Source organism: Camelina sativa, chromosome 13, assembly GCF_030686135.1.
Source record: "Camelina sativa cultivar CO46 ecotype springtype chromosome 13, ASM3068613v1".
Classification (NCBI taxonomy): domain Eukaryota; kingdom Viridiplantae; phylum Streptophyta; class Magnoliopsida; order Brassicales; family Brassicaceae; genus Camelina; species Camelina sativa.
The window spans coordinates 3,379,776-3,396,981 of NC_141892.1; the positions used below are offsets into that span (position 1 = coordinate 3,379,776).

General features: G+C 36.4%; 3 protein-coding genes across 31 annotated transcripts; 2 read left to right on the plus strand and 1 right to left on the minus strand.

Moving 5' to 3' along the window:
- The first annotated feature begins 38 nt into the window (after nt 1-38).
- Nucleotides 39-3,511, plus strand: LOC104734894 (DEAD-box ATP-dependent RNA helicase 25). Its single transcript, XM_010454573.3, has 10 exons — nt 39-441; nt 637-743; nt 985-1,040; nt 1,145-1,369; nt 1,763-1,969; nt 2,044-2,130; nt 2,218-2,313; nt 2,389-2,604; nt 2,701-2,883; nt 3,095-3,511. Exons 1-10 carry the CDS (start codon nt 182-184, stop codon nt 3,365-3,367), a joined length of 1,710 nt encoding a protein of 569 aa, XP_010452875.2. The 5' UTR covers nt 39-181; the 3' UTR covers nt 3,368-3,511.
- A 315-nt stretch (nt 3,512-3,826) lies between these two features.
- On the minus strand, nt 3,827-8,952 carry LOC104734892 (uncharacterized). The gene is made up of 11 exons (XM_087481051.1): nt 8,638-8,952; nt 7,719-7,852; nt 7,329-7,501; nt 6,463-6,872; nt 6,290-6,368; nt 5,825-6,171; nt 5,219-5,679; nt 4,926-5,133; nt 4,653-4,814; nt 4,475-4,563; nt 3,827-4,299 (listed from the first exon to the last, which is right to left on the minus strand). Exons 2-11 carry the CDS (start codon nt 7,829-7,831, stop codon nt 4,149-4,151), a joined length of 2,193 nt encoding a protein of 730 aa, XP_087337177.1. The 5' UTR covers nt 7,832-7,852; nt 8,638-8,952; the 3' UTR covers nt 3,827-4,148.
- A 2,043-nt stretch (nt 8,953-10,995) lies between these two features.
- Nucleotides 10,996-13,894, plus strand: LOC104734890 (alpha-galactosidase 1). 29 transcript variants are annotated; one of them, XR_015578421.1, is made up of 10 exons: nt 11,065-11,304; nt 11,599-11,662; nt 11,762-11,819; nt 11,951-11,985; nt 12,151-12,239; nt 12,332-12,690; nt 12,802-12,942; nt 13,321-13,409; nt 13,527-13,587; nt 13,705-13,894. XR_015578421.1 is itself a non-coding variant. In XM_087482068.1 (9 exons), exons 1-4 carry the CDS (start codon nt 11,146-11,148, stop codon nt 12,214-12,216), a joined length of 312 nt encoding a protein of 103 aa, XP_087338194.1. In that variant the 5' UTR covers nt 10,996-11,145; the 3' UTR covers nt 12,217-12,239; nt 12,332-12,690; nt 12,802-12,942; nt 13,321-13,409; nt 13,527-13,587; nt 13,705-13,894. The 29 variants fall into 29 exon arrangements, 17 of the variants coding, with proteins under 17 accessions (XP_087338194.1, XP_087338193.1, XP_087338192.1 ...); XR_015578417.1 differs by having other exon boundaries at nt 11,068-11,304; nt 12,332-12,623; XR_015578420.1 differs by having other exon boundaries at nt 11,077-11,304; nt 11,629-11,662; nt 12,332-12,623.
- Nucleotides 13,895-17,206: the final 3,312 nt, after the last annotated feature.

The following is a 17,206-nucleotide window of genomic DNA, read 5'->3' on the forward strand; positions in this document are numbered from 1 at the left end:
ATTTTGTTCAGAGATATTTTGGGCCACTCTATTCTCTTGAGTACCCCTTAAGCCCTAAATTTGAGTTTCTTCCTACAAAACCTTTTAAACCCTAAATTTACCGACGGCGGGAACTTGGTAGTTGAGAGAGCCTTACAGTCTTCATCTTTCTCTTCCATCTTTTCTGGGTCCTCTCGTTTCCATGAATTCCGATGGACCCAAATCCGGTAAGAAGAGACGGGAGCTTCGCGCTAAACATTTGAAAAAGCTCACGAGTGACCGGGAAGATGAGTCGGTAAAACTAGTCAAGGACAAGAACAACAATAGAGGTCCAAAGAGGGGAAGAGAAGCCCAATCTGATGATGTTGATGAGCCTCTTATCAAGAAAGCAGCAGCTTCTACTAAGCCTGTGGAGGAGGCTCAAATTGCTAAAACTTCAGATTCTTATTTGTCTAAGACAAGGTACATTATTTGTTTAACTAAAGATTATCTTATGAACTATGTGAACTCTCTTAGTAGAAACTGCATTTTTATAGAGGGTACAATTTAGTCTCTTTTTGTGTTATGCAAGTGAGGAGATTTTGCTTTAGAACTGCTCTGACCATATTCGTTGCTGTTTGATTGAGAATACTTTTGATGCTTAAATGGTTTTTACAGATTTGATCAGTTCCCTCTGTCACCATTATCACTAAAAGCAATTGCGGATGCTGGATTTAAGACAATGACTGTTGTACAGGAGGCTACTCTTCCTCTCATTCTCAAAGGTGAACTTTTCTTTCATTCTTGTTGGAGTTGCTTATAAGGTGAAAAGATAACATACGCATGATTGAGAACTATATGGACGATTTCTAGTGGAAGATGTCTCACAAGCTTGAAAGAAATTCAGAAGCTTTTGTATCTTTCTTCCGGATGGCTCATATTTTGTCAGACTTAACATTTTTGAAGCTTGGCTGATTGTTTATTGTTCCGCTAATATGTTTTCTTTTTAACTCCTTGGTTTTCCAGGTAAAGATGTCCTAGCCAAGGCCAAAACAGGCACTGGGAAAACTGTTGCATTTTTGGTGAGGCATTCTACACTCTTGAGTTCATGCGTTTAAGTTGGTCAGATAGGATTTTATCAGGCCTTCAGTGGGATTTGTTCTTAATGTTGATGTTTACATTGAAGCTTCCATCAATCGAAGCTGTTATCAAATCTCCTCCTGCAAGCCGGGATAATAGGCATCCCCCAATTATTGTGCTTGTGGTATGCCCTACTCGGGAACTTGCTTGTCAAGCTGCTGCAGAAGCAAACATCTTGCTGAAGTATCACCCATCTATTGGTGTTCAAGTTGTGATTGGAGGCACAAAGCTTCCTACAGAGCAAAGGCGTATGCAAAAGAGTCCATGCCAGGTAAAATTTTCAATCTGTATTTATGTAAACTTATTTCTGAACAAAATCTTGCATTTCCATTGAGCTGTACTTCTAAAATGAAACTTGTTATCTGACCATTAGAGTTGCATTTATTTTTTCTTCAAACTGATTTGGTTGTTCTTCACTAAAACAATATGAACTCATTATTTAAATGGCTAAGAATATAAATTAAGAAAGATATATTCAAAAAAGAATGTATTTCGCTAAACAAGTTAGGATTGTTTCTAATCATAGGATATGTTCCTTGATTTAGCCTCTTATGCATTTACATTTTTTTGCATTTTTTCTCTTCCCTGTAGTCAGAGTAGCTGCGGAGATGATGATCTTTGTCTCTGTATATTTTTAAATAATAACATATTTGCACAATCTCAGATTCTCGTGGCTACACCCGGAAGGCTCAAAGACCACATCGACAACACGTCCGGATTTGCAACAAGGTTGATGGGTGTGAAAGTCCTTGTGCTTGATGAAGCTGATCATCTCTTGGACATGGGTTTCCGAAGGGATATTGAGAGGATAATAGCTGCTGTTCCGAAGCAGAGACAGACATTTTTATTTTCCGCTACAGTACCTGAAGAGGTAAGTGTCAGTTTCTTGCACAAAGACTCTCACTTTTGGGTTGGAATCTTGAATCGTGTTGTTTTGGTATTAAGGTCCGTCAAATATGCCATGTTGCTCTGAAACCGGATCATGAGTTCGTCAACTGTGTTCAAGAAGGGGCAGGGGAGACGCATCAAAAGGTAAAAGATTGCTTTTTTTAAGTTCAGGTGAACGAATGGCCTTATGATTGAATGTTATTGGTTTCTCATGTCTGTTTTATCTCCCAGGTCACACAAATGTACATGATTGCATCATTGGATAGACATTTCTCGCTTCTATATGGTCTTCTGAAAGAACACATCACAGAAAATGTGGGCTATAAGGTAATATTCTTCCTCCAATGTCATTGTGAATCACCACTGTATGTCTGGATTAACACAATCTCTTTGCTGTTGCAGATTATCATTTTCTGTACAACTGCTATGGTCACAAGATTGATGGCTGATCTGCTTGGTAAGCTATGCCTGAACGTCAGAGAGATCCATTCTAGAAAACCGCAGAGTTACAGAACCAGAGTTTCTGATGAGTTCCGCAAGTCCAAGAGTATTATCCTTGTAACATCCGATGTATCTGCTCGTGGTGTTGATTACCCTGATGTGTCACTAGTCGTACAGGTAAACCATATAGTAGTTTTCCATTATAGAGTCGAACAGTTGCTACAAAGTTAGTCGTTTTTTACTGAAGTCGTTGTGTATATGTTGCTTTTGCAGATGGGATTGCCATCAGACAGAGAACAATATATACATAGACTTGGCAGAACTGGGCGGAAAGGGAAGGAAGGAGAAGGTATACTATTGTTGGCACCGTGGGAAGAGTACTTTTTATCTTCTGTGAAAGACTTGCCCATCACAAAGACTTCTTTACCGCCAATAGACCATGAAGCTGTGAAAAAGGTAAGCTTTTTCAAATACTATATGAATTTGACTCTACTAAACTTGCAAGCCTTTCTCAAAATTAACTTGCTAGCAAGTAGCAACCCATAACAACCAGACTACTATACTAAACTATATTGGGATGCAAGTTCCCAATGTTTAAAATATATTTTTTAAGAGTATGTAACTCGAGTGAGCATTGATGAATGTGAGAACACATGTTAAAAATCAGGTGCAGAAAGGGCTTAGCCAAGTGGAAATGACGAACAAGGAGGCAGCATATCAGGCGTGGTTGGGTTACTACAAATCACAGAAGAAGATTGCAAGTGACACGACCAGACTGGTGGAGTTAGCTAATGAGTTTAGCCGCAGTATGGGACTTAGCACCCCTCCAGCTATCCCTATAAATGTTCTTGGCAAGATGGGTCTCAAAAACGTTCCTGGTATAAGAGTCGCTCCTGGTTTTGACAAGAAGAAAACAAATAGAAATTTTCGTTCCCGCTAGATTTTTTCCTAATGGTATGTTTTGTTTTCAAACTTTATTGCTTTTGAAGGTATTCTCTCTTGTTATACATGTAACACTTTGATTTTCTAAATATACAAAATCTATAAAAGTTACCTTCTTATGAAGGTATTTTTTGTAAGAAAATTATATTGTCATGTTCTTTGTTACAGCTAAGCAATTTTGGATTTATGATTCATTGTATTTTCGAATTAGTTTCTTTCGATCACCTATATTTGAATATGAGAGCTTACTTTTAAATTCTGTAAAGTCAAATGTTGAACTACCTAATGTACCTATGCCATCGAAGTTATCGAACCTCAATCCTTAAAATCTTAACATCAATCAAAGAGATACAAGTGACAAAGTAATCGAACTTCAATCCTTAAAGTTTGGCCTAATTGATCCAATTCTTCAGTAAGAAAGCTTAGAAGCATAGCGACTAACCAAAATATAGAAGCATTTTAGAAATCGTAATAAAAACTTCTATTTTCCCCGGCAAAAAAAGAAATAATGGAACCTCAGATTCAAAGAGTACTGAAAAGAAGGTGATGATGAATGGTAACAGTAAAAAACAAAACCCAACACCATCTTTCTACTCAAGCTTTGCCTTTCACCATACCACCATAAGGCTATGCCTTTTTGTTGTAAATTGTAAAGCTCTACTAAACCCTAAACTGAGCCAAAAAAAAAAAAAAACAGAGAAGGCAAGATGAAAATGGTAAGTTTGGCTATGGCTGCAACTGCAAGCTTTTCCTATACAGAATTGAATTCTGCTACGTGTTTAGTCCTCTTTCCACTTGTTAACATATCTCAAGAAGGCACTAGCTGGATTTTCATGAAGTGGAGCTCTGACACGGGTAGATCTCCTAACCACTGCTTCTTCCATTTCTATGTTGTGAGCAATGTCCTTCGTCCTCTTTTGTAGTGTAGAGCTGCAAATCACACACAAGTCATCGCCAGGTTTTAAAGCCATGACACATAAACAAGGAGACTTTGATAAATGTGGTGTTACTCTTCTACATGTGCATCAAAGTGAGGATAGAACAAGTGACCTGAATAATAAATAATGCAGATTATGCAAAAGAGAAGTGGGAAGCTATAACTGACCATATTCTGTCATAGAATTTCTCTAGCTGTATATGTAACGACAGTTCCCTCTCTCCTTTACGGTTTAGCGTACCCATCAATGCATCGAGCTGGATATCAAGAAACATACACAAAATTGAACAAGATCTATACAATCAAATGATCAAACAAGGAAATGAACCATGTGGATTGATGATACCTCTTCCTTGGAGGTATAATAGCCCCATTCTTTGGAATCAGAATCCTCAACAAATATCCTACCATTGCTTCGGAACCACCAGTACCTGTTGTAATCCCGATCTTTACCTAAGGGGTTTGTACGTATGACTATTTTCTCCATCTCTCGTTCATAATATTGCCTCTGCATGTAAAATTAAAAGTTCACACTTGATGTGCATAAACAAAAAAGCCCACACGTGCATATATGAAAACAACCACATATCAAAAATAATTATGAGGGGAAGGACTCTACCCTCTGTTCGGGCCCCCTCCTTTCCGAAGCTCCTTTCTCATCTTCACTTGCCGATTTTGCCTCCTGCTTCTTCACTGAAAATCCTTTCTCCTCCTCTTCCTCCTCTGCTCCATCCTCATCTTCCTCCCCCTTCTCCTCCTCCTTTGGTTCGATTTTAATACCCGTCATCTGCCTTTTGTGCTTTCTCAGATAGACATTCCCCATAAGCCTGTTACTACCATGAGAAAAATGAGCTCCCAAGTGATCTGAAGACCAAATGTTCTGCTAATGAGTAAATATGATATAAGCCATACCTTTTCTCTGATTTTTCAAAATTTTCTGAAGAAACAAACCCATTCTCCATCTTGCTTCCCCCTGCAGTGCTCTCTTTCTTTTCGCTGTCTTCACTACTTTCTGTTACTTGTGGGCTATTTTTCTTTATCTCCAACCTACTATTGTCTAAAACTCCATTAGATTCCTCGCCAGTTTTGGACCGTTCTTTCTCCTCTCTTTTCTGTCGGGCCTCTGTCAACGCTTCTTCTCTTCTAGCAGCTCCAAGGGCATGCCGTTGTTCAACAAGCTCATCTATTTCCCCCTTGAACATACTTGTTACAGTTATATGGTTCACTATTTCTCTTAAGATTTTCAATTTTACAATTGGGTCCAAAAGACCATAATGTCCCCGCCTAATCGTTCCAAGGTCAATGCACAAATCAGAAGCGTCGACTGATTCCAAGAAATCACAAAGATACTCTCCCCATGTGATCAATGTTATCTGAAATAAAGCAACAAAGAGGCCATCAAACACAAAGAAAACTAAAAATCACAAGATTGGCGACTTAATGTTGAATGCGAATAGCTTATAACTGTGTGGCCAATTTTGTTAATTAAGGATGATTTCCATGAGACGAAGATCTGACCTTTGACTTGCGACTCCTTCTCTGCAAAGCTTTGAAATTATCCCCACGTTCATTGATGAGGAACCGGAAAAGACACGCATGCACCTCCATGATAAGAACCACATTACTTTCCTTGTGGCAGACAGCATTTTCGAAGTCTTCAAGAGAAAATCGCCATAGATGCAACTGTCTACCAAATGAGGTACAAAAGTCCCAGACCATAAGTAGATCCCCAACACAATCCATTGGAACACTAAAATCCCGCGCAAGAGAAGGCCGCTGAGTGATATCAGTGTCATCAAGATCAGGTGGCAACAGTGAATCTTCAATTGGATAATTGATAGCCTCTTCCTCAGACTCATTAACATCTGAAAAGGAAAAACCAGCGAATGGTAAAAATTTCCTTTAAATTGCAAAGAAACTTTTGCCGAAACATTAGGAAACATTGAATTGGATACGAGTTGCAGAGCATCCATGCAATTATACCTCTATCTGTCTCCTCTGCAATCTGTTTACCATTTTCTGCTCTCTTTCTTTTTCCTTTTTCCCTTCCGGTTTTATCTTCCTATAGTTTAGCGATGAGACAAAACTGATAAGTACATCAACTAATTATTAGGCAATGCTACAACTTATTAAATGGTGATGTACTTTACTTCTACCTGCTTTCTTTGTTGAACCAGTTCTCCATTCTGAAAGACATATTTGTTCTGAAGTTCCTTGGGAATTTTTCTCGTGATATCATGTGCTTTAGCCAGATAATCATTTACTACCCAAGGTATACTGTGGCATGTGGAATCCCTAATGAAAGACTTCAGAAAGTTTCTACTATTTGGAAACTTCTTCCATGACAGATCCTCCCCAAACAGCACTGTGTTCTCATTTATTTCCTTATCTTTGTCAAGGAAGCCTACCTCATACTGAGGTCTACTATCCCCATCTGTTAATATCTTCAATATTTTGCACGGATGCAGTTCCCCATCCCTTTTTCCATACAACTCTGCACCAGCGTAAAAGCAATTTTGCAACTCTGTCGCTATTTTGTCAGCAAGATCTTTCAATGACAGCGTACCTTTTCAAAATGAAAGAAAAAGAGTCAGAAGTAGTGGTCATAAAACAGAGATTTCGAGTATTAAAAATCTATCTTACACTAACAAATTTCAAACAGTAAATAGGGATTGCTGATTCACAAAACTGACAGAAAAACCAAAACGGTAAAAAGGCAGTCTTGATGCACAACCAAGGTGCACATCCTTAACTCCTTTCCCCTGACAGCGTAGTCTATGTCAGAACCAGGAATGTGACAGTAGCAGATGCAACCAACCGGTACCATTCTATGAATTATAGAGGCACATCTAACTTTAAATGTGTGGCATTGAAACTCTCACATGGTTCCGGGGTTCCAAGAAGATACAGACAATTTATGCTACAGCCCTCAATGTACACATAATTACAACTAAATAAAACAAGACTTCGACACACTTGTATCATAAGAATGAATATAACCAAGGAAGGAGTTAAAACTTACTGAATTGGATGATGCGTAAAGCAGGTGCGACTAGCTCTCTCGCCAGAGTTTGAACTTTCTTGCTTGCCAGTTTTTCTGAGTCTAAGGCCTCCTCGTAGGTCAAGGTAGTCTTACCAGTAGATTTGCATGTCCAAACTCGCTTGCGGTACAGATTAATCCTCTTCAAGTACAATCTAATTTTATGTTAAGCAAAGCAAACAAATAGTTCTGACACGGACATGTGCACTGATAAACATGAACAACCAAGCCTTGGAAGAATAATATGAATAAAGATTGTTCCAGAATGAAACACTAGGCACATAAGAAGATGGGAAATATTTGAAACATAAGTTTAAAAATAGTGTCATGTTTTCCAATTCATAAACTGATACAGCAATATAAAAAGGATACTGATAATCTCTAAAAATCTCCTTTGTGAGACGAACTTGATAAACAAGTTCTTGAGGCTCCAAGTTATTTGGTGGCTCCAGTAGTCTATGTGACTTCTTTTTTAGTAGAGGCATCCTTCAAATGGCAAAACAGACCTACGGCATACATAACAAGGTGCCTATTAGTAATCATCATATTGGAAACGTAGCAAAGAGCTCATCCACGCCAAGATGGGCAGGAATTGCGTCTATGCAATGTGAGAACAGAGAATAAAGCGTTTAAGGTGGTGACACAAATGTCAAGTAGACCAAGAAAAGTAGTAAACAAGTACATATTTGTGGCAAAACTATGCAAATGATAGCACATAGCCCGAGAGCACTGATTCTAATTTCAACTCTGATTTGACAAAGAGTCCATAGATTAGCAAGTGGAACTTGACTTGAGAGATCATGTGAAAAAAGAAACCCCAATGAAAAATGCTGAGAAAAGCAACGCAGTAACGGAGATAGCATTAAACCCTAGAACAATCGCAATTCCAATCGAATTAGGAAAAGATCTGAAAGCATCGGACAAAATTCACCGATTACATACCAATTGAGAGCAATAATCAAACAAGCCAAGGAAGCAAAACGAAACCCACGGAATCAAAACCCATACCCAAAGATCGAGATAGAGAAATCACTATCATCATACCCTAGTTTCGGAGTATCCATAACCCGAAACCCACAAGTTATACACACAACAACAACAACAACAACAGCAAAAAAAGCAGCCAAAAAGCAAAGCAAATGTGTAACAAACACAATCACTGAAAAAAACGTAACGCAATTCGAAGACGATACAACGAGAATCAAAACGAAGAAAGCGAAATCGCACACGGGAAGAGGATCGATGTTCCCGCCACAAACGATTAGAGAGAAGGGAAACAAGAGGGACTCACACAATCAAATCTTACGGAGAATGTATGAAATTGGGAATGCGCGTCGTCGAGAGAGAGAGGTAGGAACGAACACCGCTGTTGAGATCTCCCTAGGTCCCTCTCTCGCTCTCTCGGTCTCTCTCTCTCTCTCTCTCTCTCTCTCTCGCTCTCAGCTGTTTTGGTCGTCGTCCTTCCTTATGGGAAAGACACTTAATACGCGAATTAGTGAATTAGCCTCTCTCTCTCTCACTTTAATTTATATTATATATATTTACTACTATATGGTTTTTTTTATAACAGGTGTTGGTGAATTGGAGCCTTTAATAATAACTCTCTACGTAGTATCTTACTGTACCCTTTCCCTTTTATATATTTAGCCCTTTACTTACAAGGTCTACTGGGCCTTTAGTTCTTGATATTTAAGGCCTTAAAGGCTTTACCATGTTTCTTTTCTGTTCTCTAAATGGGATTTCATGGAATCATATGGAGCCGCTTAGAAAATCTCTCTGTTATTCATTAAACCAACAAGACACACACTATTAATAATATATCATTATTAAAACACACACACAGAAGAAATTTTACAGCAATAACTTAGCAAACTTTTTACAAAAAAAAAAAAAAAAAAAAAAAAACTTAGCAAACACACAAACGGTTTATCTTTATCACACCCTAAACACACACAACATATCTCTCAACATAATTTACTAGAGCATATTGGACACGTAACATGATTGCCCCTTTTTCTTTTTGCATTATAAACCTGTCATTCCCAAAAATACGGAAGAATGCAGCGTTTGTGGTACACGTGTTGGTAGAGAAACTCAATCACATTTTCAAGATGCTTATCGTCGTTGAAATCGTACTCGTCTAAGCACAAAGCACATATGTCCACTTTATCGATCTCTTTAGCAATCTTGTCCCAATGACCACTCTACCACCCTTCTGAATGCTTTGTCACATATTACGGCGAAAGGCGCCCCTCCAAGAGCTTGTTCGGAATATTCACACAATCTTTGTACTACATTTTAAAGTGTGTATGTGTATTAATGTTGGTTGGTGGGAGACCATTAAATGGGAAGAGGATATGACATTAATCTTTGTACTAAGTTTTGGCTTTTGTTGATATGCCTTTTTAAAAACGAAAAAAAAAAATTATATATTGTATATGTTTCTAATCCTATTAAATATGTTTGTGTGGATTTATTAATAAAATTTTATGCATGTTTTGCTAACACTAATTGTACCTCGTGATATTGACTATTGAGATAAGCAATTTAAAATAGAGTTTATTGAGCATCTTCAATGGTAGAAGTACTATTAAGGTTCTAAAATTTTTGTTAAAAACATTATAAATAATGCAAAAATAAAATTTGGATAGTAAAATATACTATATTTTTTTAAAAAATTGGTAGTCTAATGGTGTACTCATTAATATACTTTGCTTGCTCAAGTCAAAACTCAAAACTCATGTCAATCTTCACAGCTTCATCTATGTACTCACCAATCTTCGCACAATCTTTGTACTACATTTTAAAGTGTGTATGTGTATTAATGTTGGTTGGTGGGAGACCATTAAATGGGAAGAGTATATAACATTAATCTTTGTACAAAGTTTTGGCTTTTGTTGATATGCCTTCTTCAAAACGAAAAAAAAAATGTATATATATGTCTCTAATCCTATTAAATATGTTTGTGTGAATTTATTAATAAAATTTTATGCATGTTTTGCTAACACTAATAATACCTCATGATATTGACTATTGAGATAAACAATTTAAAATAGAGTTTATTGAGCATCTCTAATGGTAGAACTATTAACTTTTGTTAAAAATATTAGAAATAATACAAAAATATATTAGGTACTAACCCGCGGAAAACCGCGGACTAAAATTTTTTTTGAGAAAATTTTTTCATAATTTATTTTGGTATTATGTTATTTATTAATTTTTAAAATTTAAGCTGTTAAACAGAAATAATGATGTTAAAATCTTAGCCATTAATTTTTTTAATTATTAAAATCTTAGCTGTTAATTTTTAATAATATTTATTTTTTAAGTACAAATTATTTTAGATTCGAATAGATTCTATTTAATTTTATAGATTTAATTTAATTTGTTTTGTTAATGGTTTTTTTTGTTTATTAATAATTAATAAAAAATAATTAATTAATTCAAGTTTTCTAATAACAAATGAATGTAATTTTTTAAACATTTAAAATTAGTTTTATATTTGTACTTCTCGATCAATATATAGTAGGATAAAAGTTGGATAATAAAATATATATATTTTAAAAAAAAAATAGTATTCCTATGGTAGAATTGTAGAAGTACCAACACACTTTATGTGCTGTAGTTGCCTCTATCCACCGGCCAAGATTTCGCCACGTCATCACTTCCTCCCTCCCTCGCTACTCCCATTCTTTCAGCTTACATATCTGCCCCTGCCACCACTCTTGATAATATTCTGGTCGGTCAAAACCTTAATCCTACGGTCCATATTCGTTTTTTCCAGAGATGGCAAGAATAGATGGTGAAGATATCAAGGATACTTGTGATGATGGTTTCATCAATGGTGATGACGGTGGTCGAGTCTTCGAGATCAGTTGACGTTGACGGCGACGACTCTGAGATCTTAAGAAGACACTTGCTCGCTAATGGACTTGGCCTCACTCCTCCCATGGGATCTGTATAACTCTGTTTCCTTCTTTCTCTTTGATTTTAGCTTGTTTCCTTATTCTTCTTTTTTTTTTTTTTTTTTCTGTCTTAGTGGTTGGTTGATTTTACAATTGATTCCCTAAATTTGGAGTTTGTGAAATCGAAAGAGAACAAACACACATTCTACAACCACTAGTCTTTGACCAAACTCGTGATTGCTTGAACTTAACTTCTATATCCTGATAATTTTTGTTGTTGACAAAATTAAATAGTCGATTGTGAAAACTGTTTTGTCTTTTGTGTTCTTGATGATGTCTGAATAAAGTTCAATGTGATGGTTTTGCTGGTGGAATAGCTGGCTGCAACATAGATGAGATCAAAAATAACTGGTAAAAAGTTTCAATTTTTTTTTGTAATTCTCTATCCTCGATTAGTCTTGCATCTTTATTCTCCTGTCATCATCTCTTAACAATCAGTCTATTTAACAGCTGATGCCTTTGGTTACCACTGGCCTCTCTAAGCTTGGTTACAACTATTTTAACATCGGTATGGCTCCAACAGGCAACAACATAATATGAATGAATAATCATTATATCTGTTTGATTGCTTAAAGAGTAAAACATTTTCATGAGTTATATTGTTCTTCACAGTATTAAAATCTTGGTTTTGTTTCTCAGATGATTGCTCGGCTGAAATTGCTCGTGACAACAAGGTATTAAACACTTGTTTGTGTATTCCTGGTTTCATTTCTTTCTCTGCAGTTTTCCTATATGTTATCTTCCTTGTCTGAACTGAATGGTATAAAATCATGTTCCTTTCCAAAAGAAGATTGTGTTTAATTCTCCTGTGGAAGAATATGACTTTCAAATTGTGTTAGTGTCAGGGGAGATATGCACCCAGCACTATGGGGATCTCCAGTAGGCAACAGTCGGAGAACCACTAATGACATCAAAGTACCTGGCTTAGGTAAGAGTAAACGAAAAAACAAGATGGCGAAATCTCTCATTCTAAAAAGGCTGAAGTTTTATCATCTTTTTTTTTTTTTTGGCTTATTACAGTATGATCTCATCAGCAGGTGGCTGGAACGGTAGGCAGAAGTAAACTGTTTTTAAGTGTTTTTGCAGATTTTGTAAAGGATTTTGCAGGTAGATGAGTGAAGCTGAGGTGGTTTTCTCCTCTTAAAGTCTTACACTTTGATATGGTCTATCTGTTCTTCGACATCTTCTTTGATTTGATCTTTTAATGTGCTTGTAGAAGTTTCTTTTGCTTTTGATCTTTTCACTTTTCAGGCTAGGTAACAGTTCTTCTTTCAACAGCTGATTTTGTGGTGTCAACAAATGCCATTCCTGTGTATGTAGATTGTTCTTCCAACTGTAATGCTTTTTGATGCGGGTGATTCAATTTTTGTGAAAAAATGGTAGATGAAACGTGTGTAGAATCTTATAATTACCACTGTAGCATATCATTGACTTGTGTAGATAATAGCCCTATCTTGTGTGACCATCTGCTCTCTTTTGCTTTTGTGCAGCAAATATGCCATAGAGACCTGAAGCTTGAGAACACACTTCTCGATATAAGCCTTGCTCCACTTTTTAAAATCTGTGGTTCTGGTTACCCCAAGGTCTGCCGCACTCAGTCCAAAACAGATCAGCATGTTCTTTGAACAAAAGTAATACTTTTTTGTATCCACTCGTCTCTTGATTCTTATATATTTTTGTCCTGTTTTCTATTGTCTGGTCAGCTATACTAGATTAATTAAGGCCTAAACCGACTGCTGGAACTCCAGCAGCATACATAGCACGCACCTAAAGTTCTTTCACGGAAAGAATATGATGAGTACAGTATTCATGTTATAAGTTGTAGATACTAATTTCTGCTTTAAGCCATGATTAGTTTGTCAAAGGAACCAAATAGTGTCATCAAGAGGAAAAATGTGAGGAAAGAAAGTTAGGTTGCTCAAAGATCCATGCTAGAGACGGTCTACTGTATATCTTTTGTATTGGTGTCGTCTGTGTATTGTACTCCTAATAAGTTTGAAGTGGATCAGTCTCTGCAGTCTGCACATGTGTAAGCATAGGGCCTCAATTAAAGAAATGATGGGGAGATATTAGATCGATATATATGAGTAGGGTCTCAGTAAGTCAGTCTCTGTAATCATGTTTTCCATGATTGTCCGTACACTGGCATTTGCACTTATGTGGCTGTGTTTTTGTATGCAACGTGGATGTGTGGTCATGTGGAGTAACCCTTTAGGGTGATGCTGTTTGGAGTTTAGGAAACGAATGGCCCAAAGAACTTCAGGAAAACAATCCAAGTAAGTAACTCCACCATCCAACTATATGATCAACTGCATTCTTTTTCTCTTTCTTTCTGATTAGCTCCTCTTCTTATTGCTTCAACGGTGTAACATTTCAAAATTTGTACTCTGCAGCGTATACTGGCTGAAAAGTGCAAGATCCCGGGGTACATTTCAGGAATGAAAACATCTTCACTCTCGTCACATTTGTGACAGAGAATCAGGAGATAATGAATCATCTGTTGTGTGCTAGTTGGAAAATTTGCCAAAGGAGCTGCTAGAGTCGGCGCAAGCGACTTAATAATAATAACATCTGTCTCGCTCTTTGTCGTGTCTTGACATGATGGAACTGATGTTAGCAGCACCAAATACAAGCATAAATGATAGTTAAGGTTAAAAAGTTGAAGAAAAAACTTGGAAAACATAGCAACGGTAATTGAAACTAGCCTATGTAGGTGTGAATCGAGTCGATGTAATGAATAAAAGAGAGTTTTTTAGCCACTCTCGATGGGACGTGATTCATGAAATCATATGGAGCCGCTTAAAAAAAACTCTCTTTTATTCATTAAACCAACAAGACACACACACAATAATATATCATTATTAAAAACACACACAGAAGAGATTTTACAGCGATAACTTAGCAAACAATAATTTAATTATTTCAAGATGCTTTTATCCAGCAAAAAAATGAGGTCCAATATATAAACATTTTTTTAATAGATTTTATCATTTTTTAAATGGATTTTATAAGGTAAATTTTAAAAGTGGAAGCAAAATCTTAAGAGTTCATAAAATAGAAGCCTATTTTTAGAATAATAGATAGATAAAAATTAAAATTTGAGATTAAATCTTAATGTTTTTGAAAAGTGAGGCATATATTTGCAATGTAAATGTTTAGTTGGTCTAACTTTTTTACTAAAAATTTCAAACAGAATTAGAGGCCCGATACATTTGTGTCATAGGGATGTGCTGCGGGTCGGACCTGCAAAACAGCAACCAAAATGACATATTTTCAACGTTATAATCGATAATTTAGGAATAATTGACGTAGTTAATGCAAACAATAATTTAATTATTTATCCTTTATTTCTAATTTCCCAAAGATTTTCTTTTTGATGTGAACTTAATACAGAGATTAATGTCCGTGTTGCTTTCTCTTCCCATTTAATGGTTTTTCTATCAACGACCGTTAATTTACACCCTTTTTGTCCCTTACCTCACAGTCTACTTCTTTTCGCTCTCTTGTCTATTTTTTTTTAATATCTTTTGAAGAACCACTTAAACCAATTGCGCATAACCAAAAGTAAATGAGACAAACTCAACAACAATATATAGTGTACTTCCTCTTCCTGTTTAATGGTTCTTCAAACAACTACCATTAATACATATACACACTTTTAGTCCCTTACTCACAAATTCAAAACAAAAAACCAGAGTAACACTCAAGCTATTACTCTCCTTTCTTTGGTTATGCATTTTTCTTTTCTTATCTTTGCATTACATTTCATCTTCTTACCATCACAGACTCTGTGTTTATGTAATTTTTTTTTTTATATATCTTAAAGATCTTTCTCACCAAGCTCTACAAGCCAATATGACTGATGGAACAATGAAGTCAATATTGCTGAAGTTTATGGTGTGAAAATCTTGCGTCCTCGTGCAATGATCCTTCATGGAATGGTTCTCACAATTCTGCCTTTTCAAGTTGAAGGGAAACAATTCCGTAAAGTTGTTTTCCACTGTGAATGACTGACTAACATGTTAGTCGAACTTTGGGTCCTCAAACTTTTGGGATGTTAACCCTAATACCTGAGGAAGCTGGTTCTGGAAGAGTTTATGCAAGCTGAGACCGCTTGCAAAACCGCTTATAGTGTGTGAAGTTCGCTCAGGAGATACTTGCAGTTTTTGGAATGATAATTGGACATCTCTGGGACCGTTAATTGAAGTCACTGGTCAGAATGGTCCTCGGACTGTGGGTTTACCTGTGAATGCAGTGGTTGCTGATGCACTAAGAGATGGTGACTGGTGGATTTCTGCTTCTCGGAGTAGGAACCCCATTATTCAATTGATCAAACAATGTCTGCCCAATCCTCATGATATTCTCAGGGGTGGAGAAGAGGATACGTATCTGTGGAAGATAGGTGACTTTGTTCCCTCAAGTAAGTTCTCTGCTGCGGCTACCTGGCGTTTTTTGAATCCTCTTGGTCCATCCATAGACTGGCATGGTGCGGTTTGGTTCAAAGGAAAGATTCCTCGGCATGCGTTTATTGCTTGGATTGCTGCTCGCCATAGATTGCATACGAGGGATAGGCTCATCAGTTGGGGTCTTCATGTCCCCTCTAATTGCCTCCTCTGCAACAGATTTGATGAATCTTTGCAACATATTTTCTTTGATTGTGATTTCTCTCAGGAGGTTTGGTCTTATTTCACTTCAAGAGCGAATGTGACCTCCCCGATGGTGTTTCAAGATGTGCTCAGATGGATGAATTCTCCTGCTCGGGATAAGAATGTTGCCTTTATTCTGAAGCTAGCTTTCCAGGCCACCATTTATATTATTTGGAAGGAAAGGAATGGGAGGATTCACACAGATTCTGCTCGGTCACCTTCAGCTCTAATCCAGGATGCAAAGACTGTTATTAGATGCCACCTTGACCCCCTATCTCGTGCTCAAGATTACAGTAATCCCTCTACCGTCTCCTTTCTTGCTACTTGGTTCGATCTGTTTCAGTAAGTTTCGGGCCTTCTTCTGTTTCTTCTCCTCTTTTCTTTCTTTCTTTCGTTCTTCTTTCCCCTTTTTCTCTTTCACAGATAAGGTTTGTTTACCTTGTGAGGCCTGAAAAGCCTTTGTAATTTCCGGTATCTAATGGAAAAGTAATTATTTAAAAAAAAAAAAAAAAAAAAAATGTTAGTCGAACAGCCCATAATAGGGAGTAAAGTATGCACACTTTAGCTTTTTATTGTTACATGCAACAAACAACCGCAATCAATTCTTCCAAGCTATCAATGAGCTCAAATACGGTAAATTCCAAATGATGTTTCATGTTTGATCATAAATACGGAAAAGCTTCAAATAACCTACCAAAAGAGATCAAGTCATTGAATAATGTTTTCTATGTTAAAAAAAATTCATTGACCAATCAAAATACCATAAGTTATTTCCAAAAATTGGAGACTGTGAAGCCTTAAAAAGTGGCAAAAAAAAAAAAAAAAAAAAAAAAAAAAAAAAAAAAAAAACAAGCAACTTTATTTTGTCAACGATAGAGAATATTAATTATTATTTTTCATTCACACTATATACCACCGCAAAACAACAACAAAAGAAAAATAATTAAATTCTTTATCCGTAAATATATACTACTACTAGTAACAAACTCGTGAATGATGAAGCGTCGACGATTATACGAAACTTACCTCTTTAAGTCAAGTAGACTGAATTGCTAAAACAACCAAAATAAGTTTGATTATGTGTTCTTAACCTAGAAGAACTAAAACGGTGAAGCCTCTCCAACCATTTTGATAAATTCCAAATGATGTTTGACCATAAATAGGAAAAAAAACTTCAAATAACCTACCAAAAAAAAAAAATCAAGTCATTTCTGGTGTAAATTTCACTTACCAATCATCAAACTACATA

Bases quoted from the DNA above. Each gene is read 5' to 3' on its own strand.
- LOC104734894 (XM_010454573.3), top strand. From the start codon at position 182: ATGAATTCCGATGGACCCAAATCCGGTAAGAAGAGACGGGAGCTTCGC. The intron at 442-636 runs GTACATTATTTG...TGGTTTTTACAG, and splicing joins TCTTATTTGTCTAAGACAAG to ATTTGATCAGTTCCCTCTGT. The intron at 1,970-2,043 runs GTAAGTGTCAGT...TTTGGTATTAAG, and splicing joins CCGCTACAGTACCTGAAGAG to GTCCGTCAAATATGCCATGT.
- LOC104734892 (XM_087481051.1), bottom strand. From the start codon at position 7,831: ATGCCTCTACTAAAAAAGAAGTCACATAGACTACTGGAGCCACCAAAT. The intron at 7,502-7,718 runs GTATCCTTTTTA...ACATAAAATTAG, and splicing joins GAGATTTTTAGAGATTATCA to ATTGTACTTGAAGAGGATTA. The intron at 6,172-6,289 runs GTATAATTGCAT...TTTCCTTTTCAG, and splicing joins TGCAGAGGAGACAGATAGAG to ATGTTAATGAGTCTGAGGAA.
- LOC104734890 (XM_087482063.1), top strand. From the start codon at position 11,146: ATGGTGAAGATATCAAGGATACTTGTGATGATGGTTTCATCAATGGTG. The intron at 11,820-11,950 runs GTATGGCTCCAA...TTTGTTTCTCAG, and splicing joins TTACAACTATTTTAACATCG to ATGATTGCTCGGCTGAAATT. The intron at 11,986-12,150 runs GTATTAAACACT...AAATTGTGTTAG, and splicing joins AAATTGCTCGTGACAACAAG to TGTCAGGGGAGATATGCACC.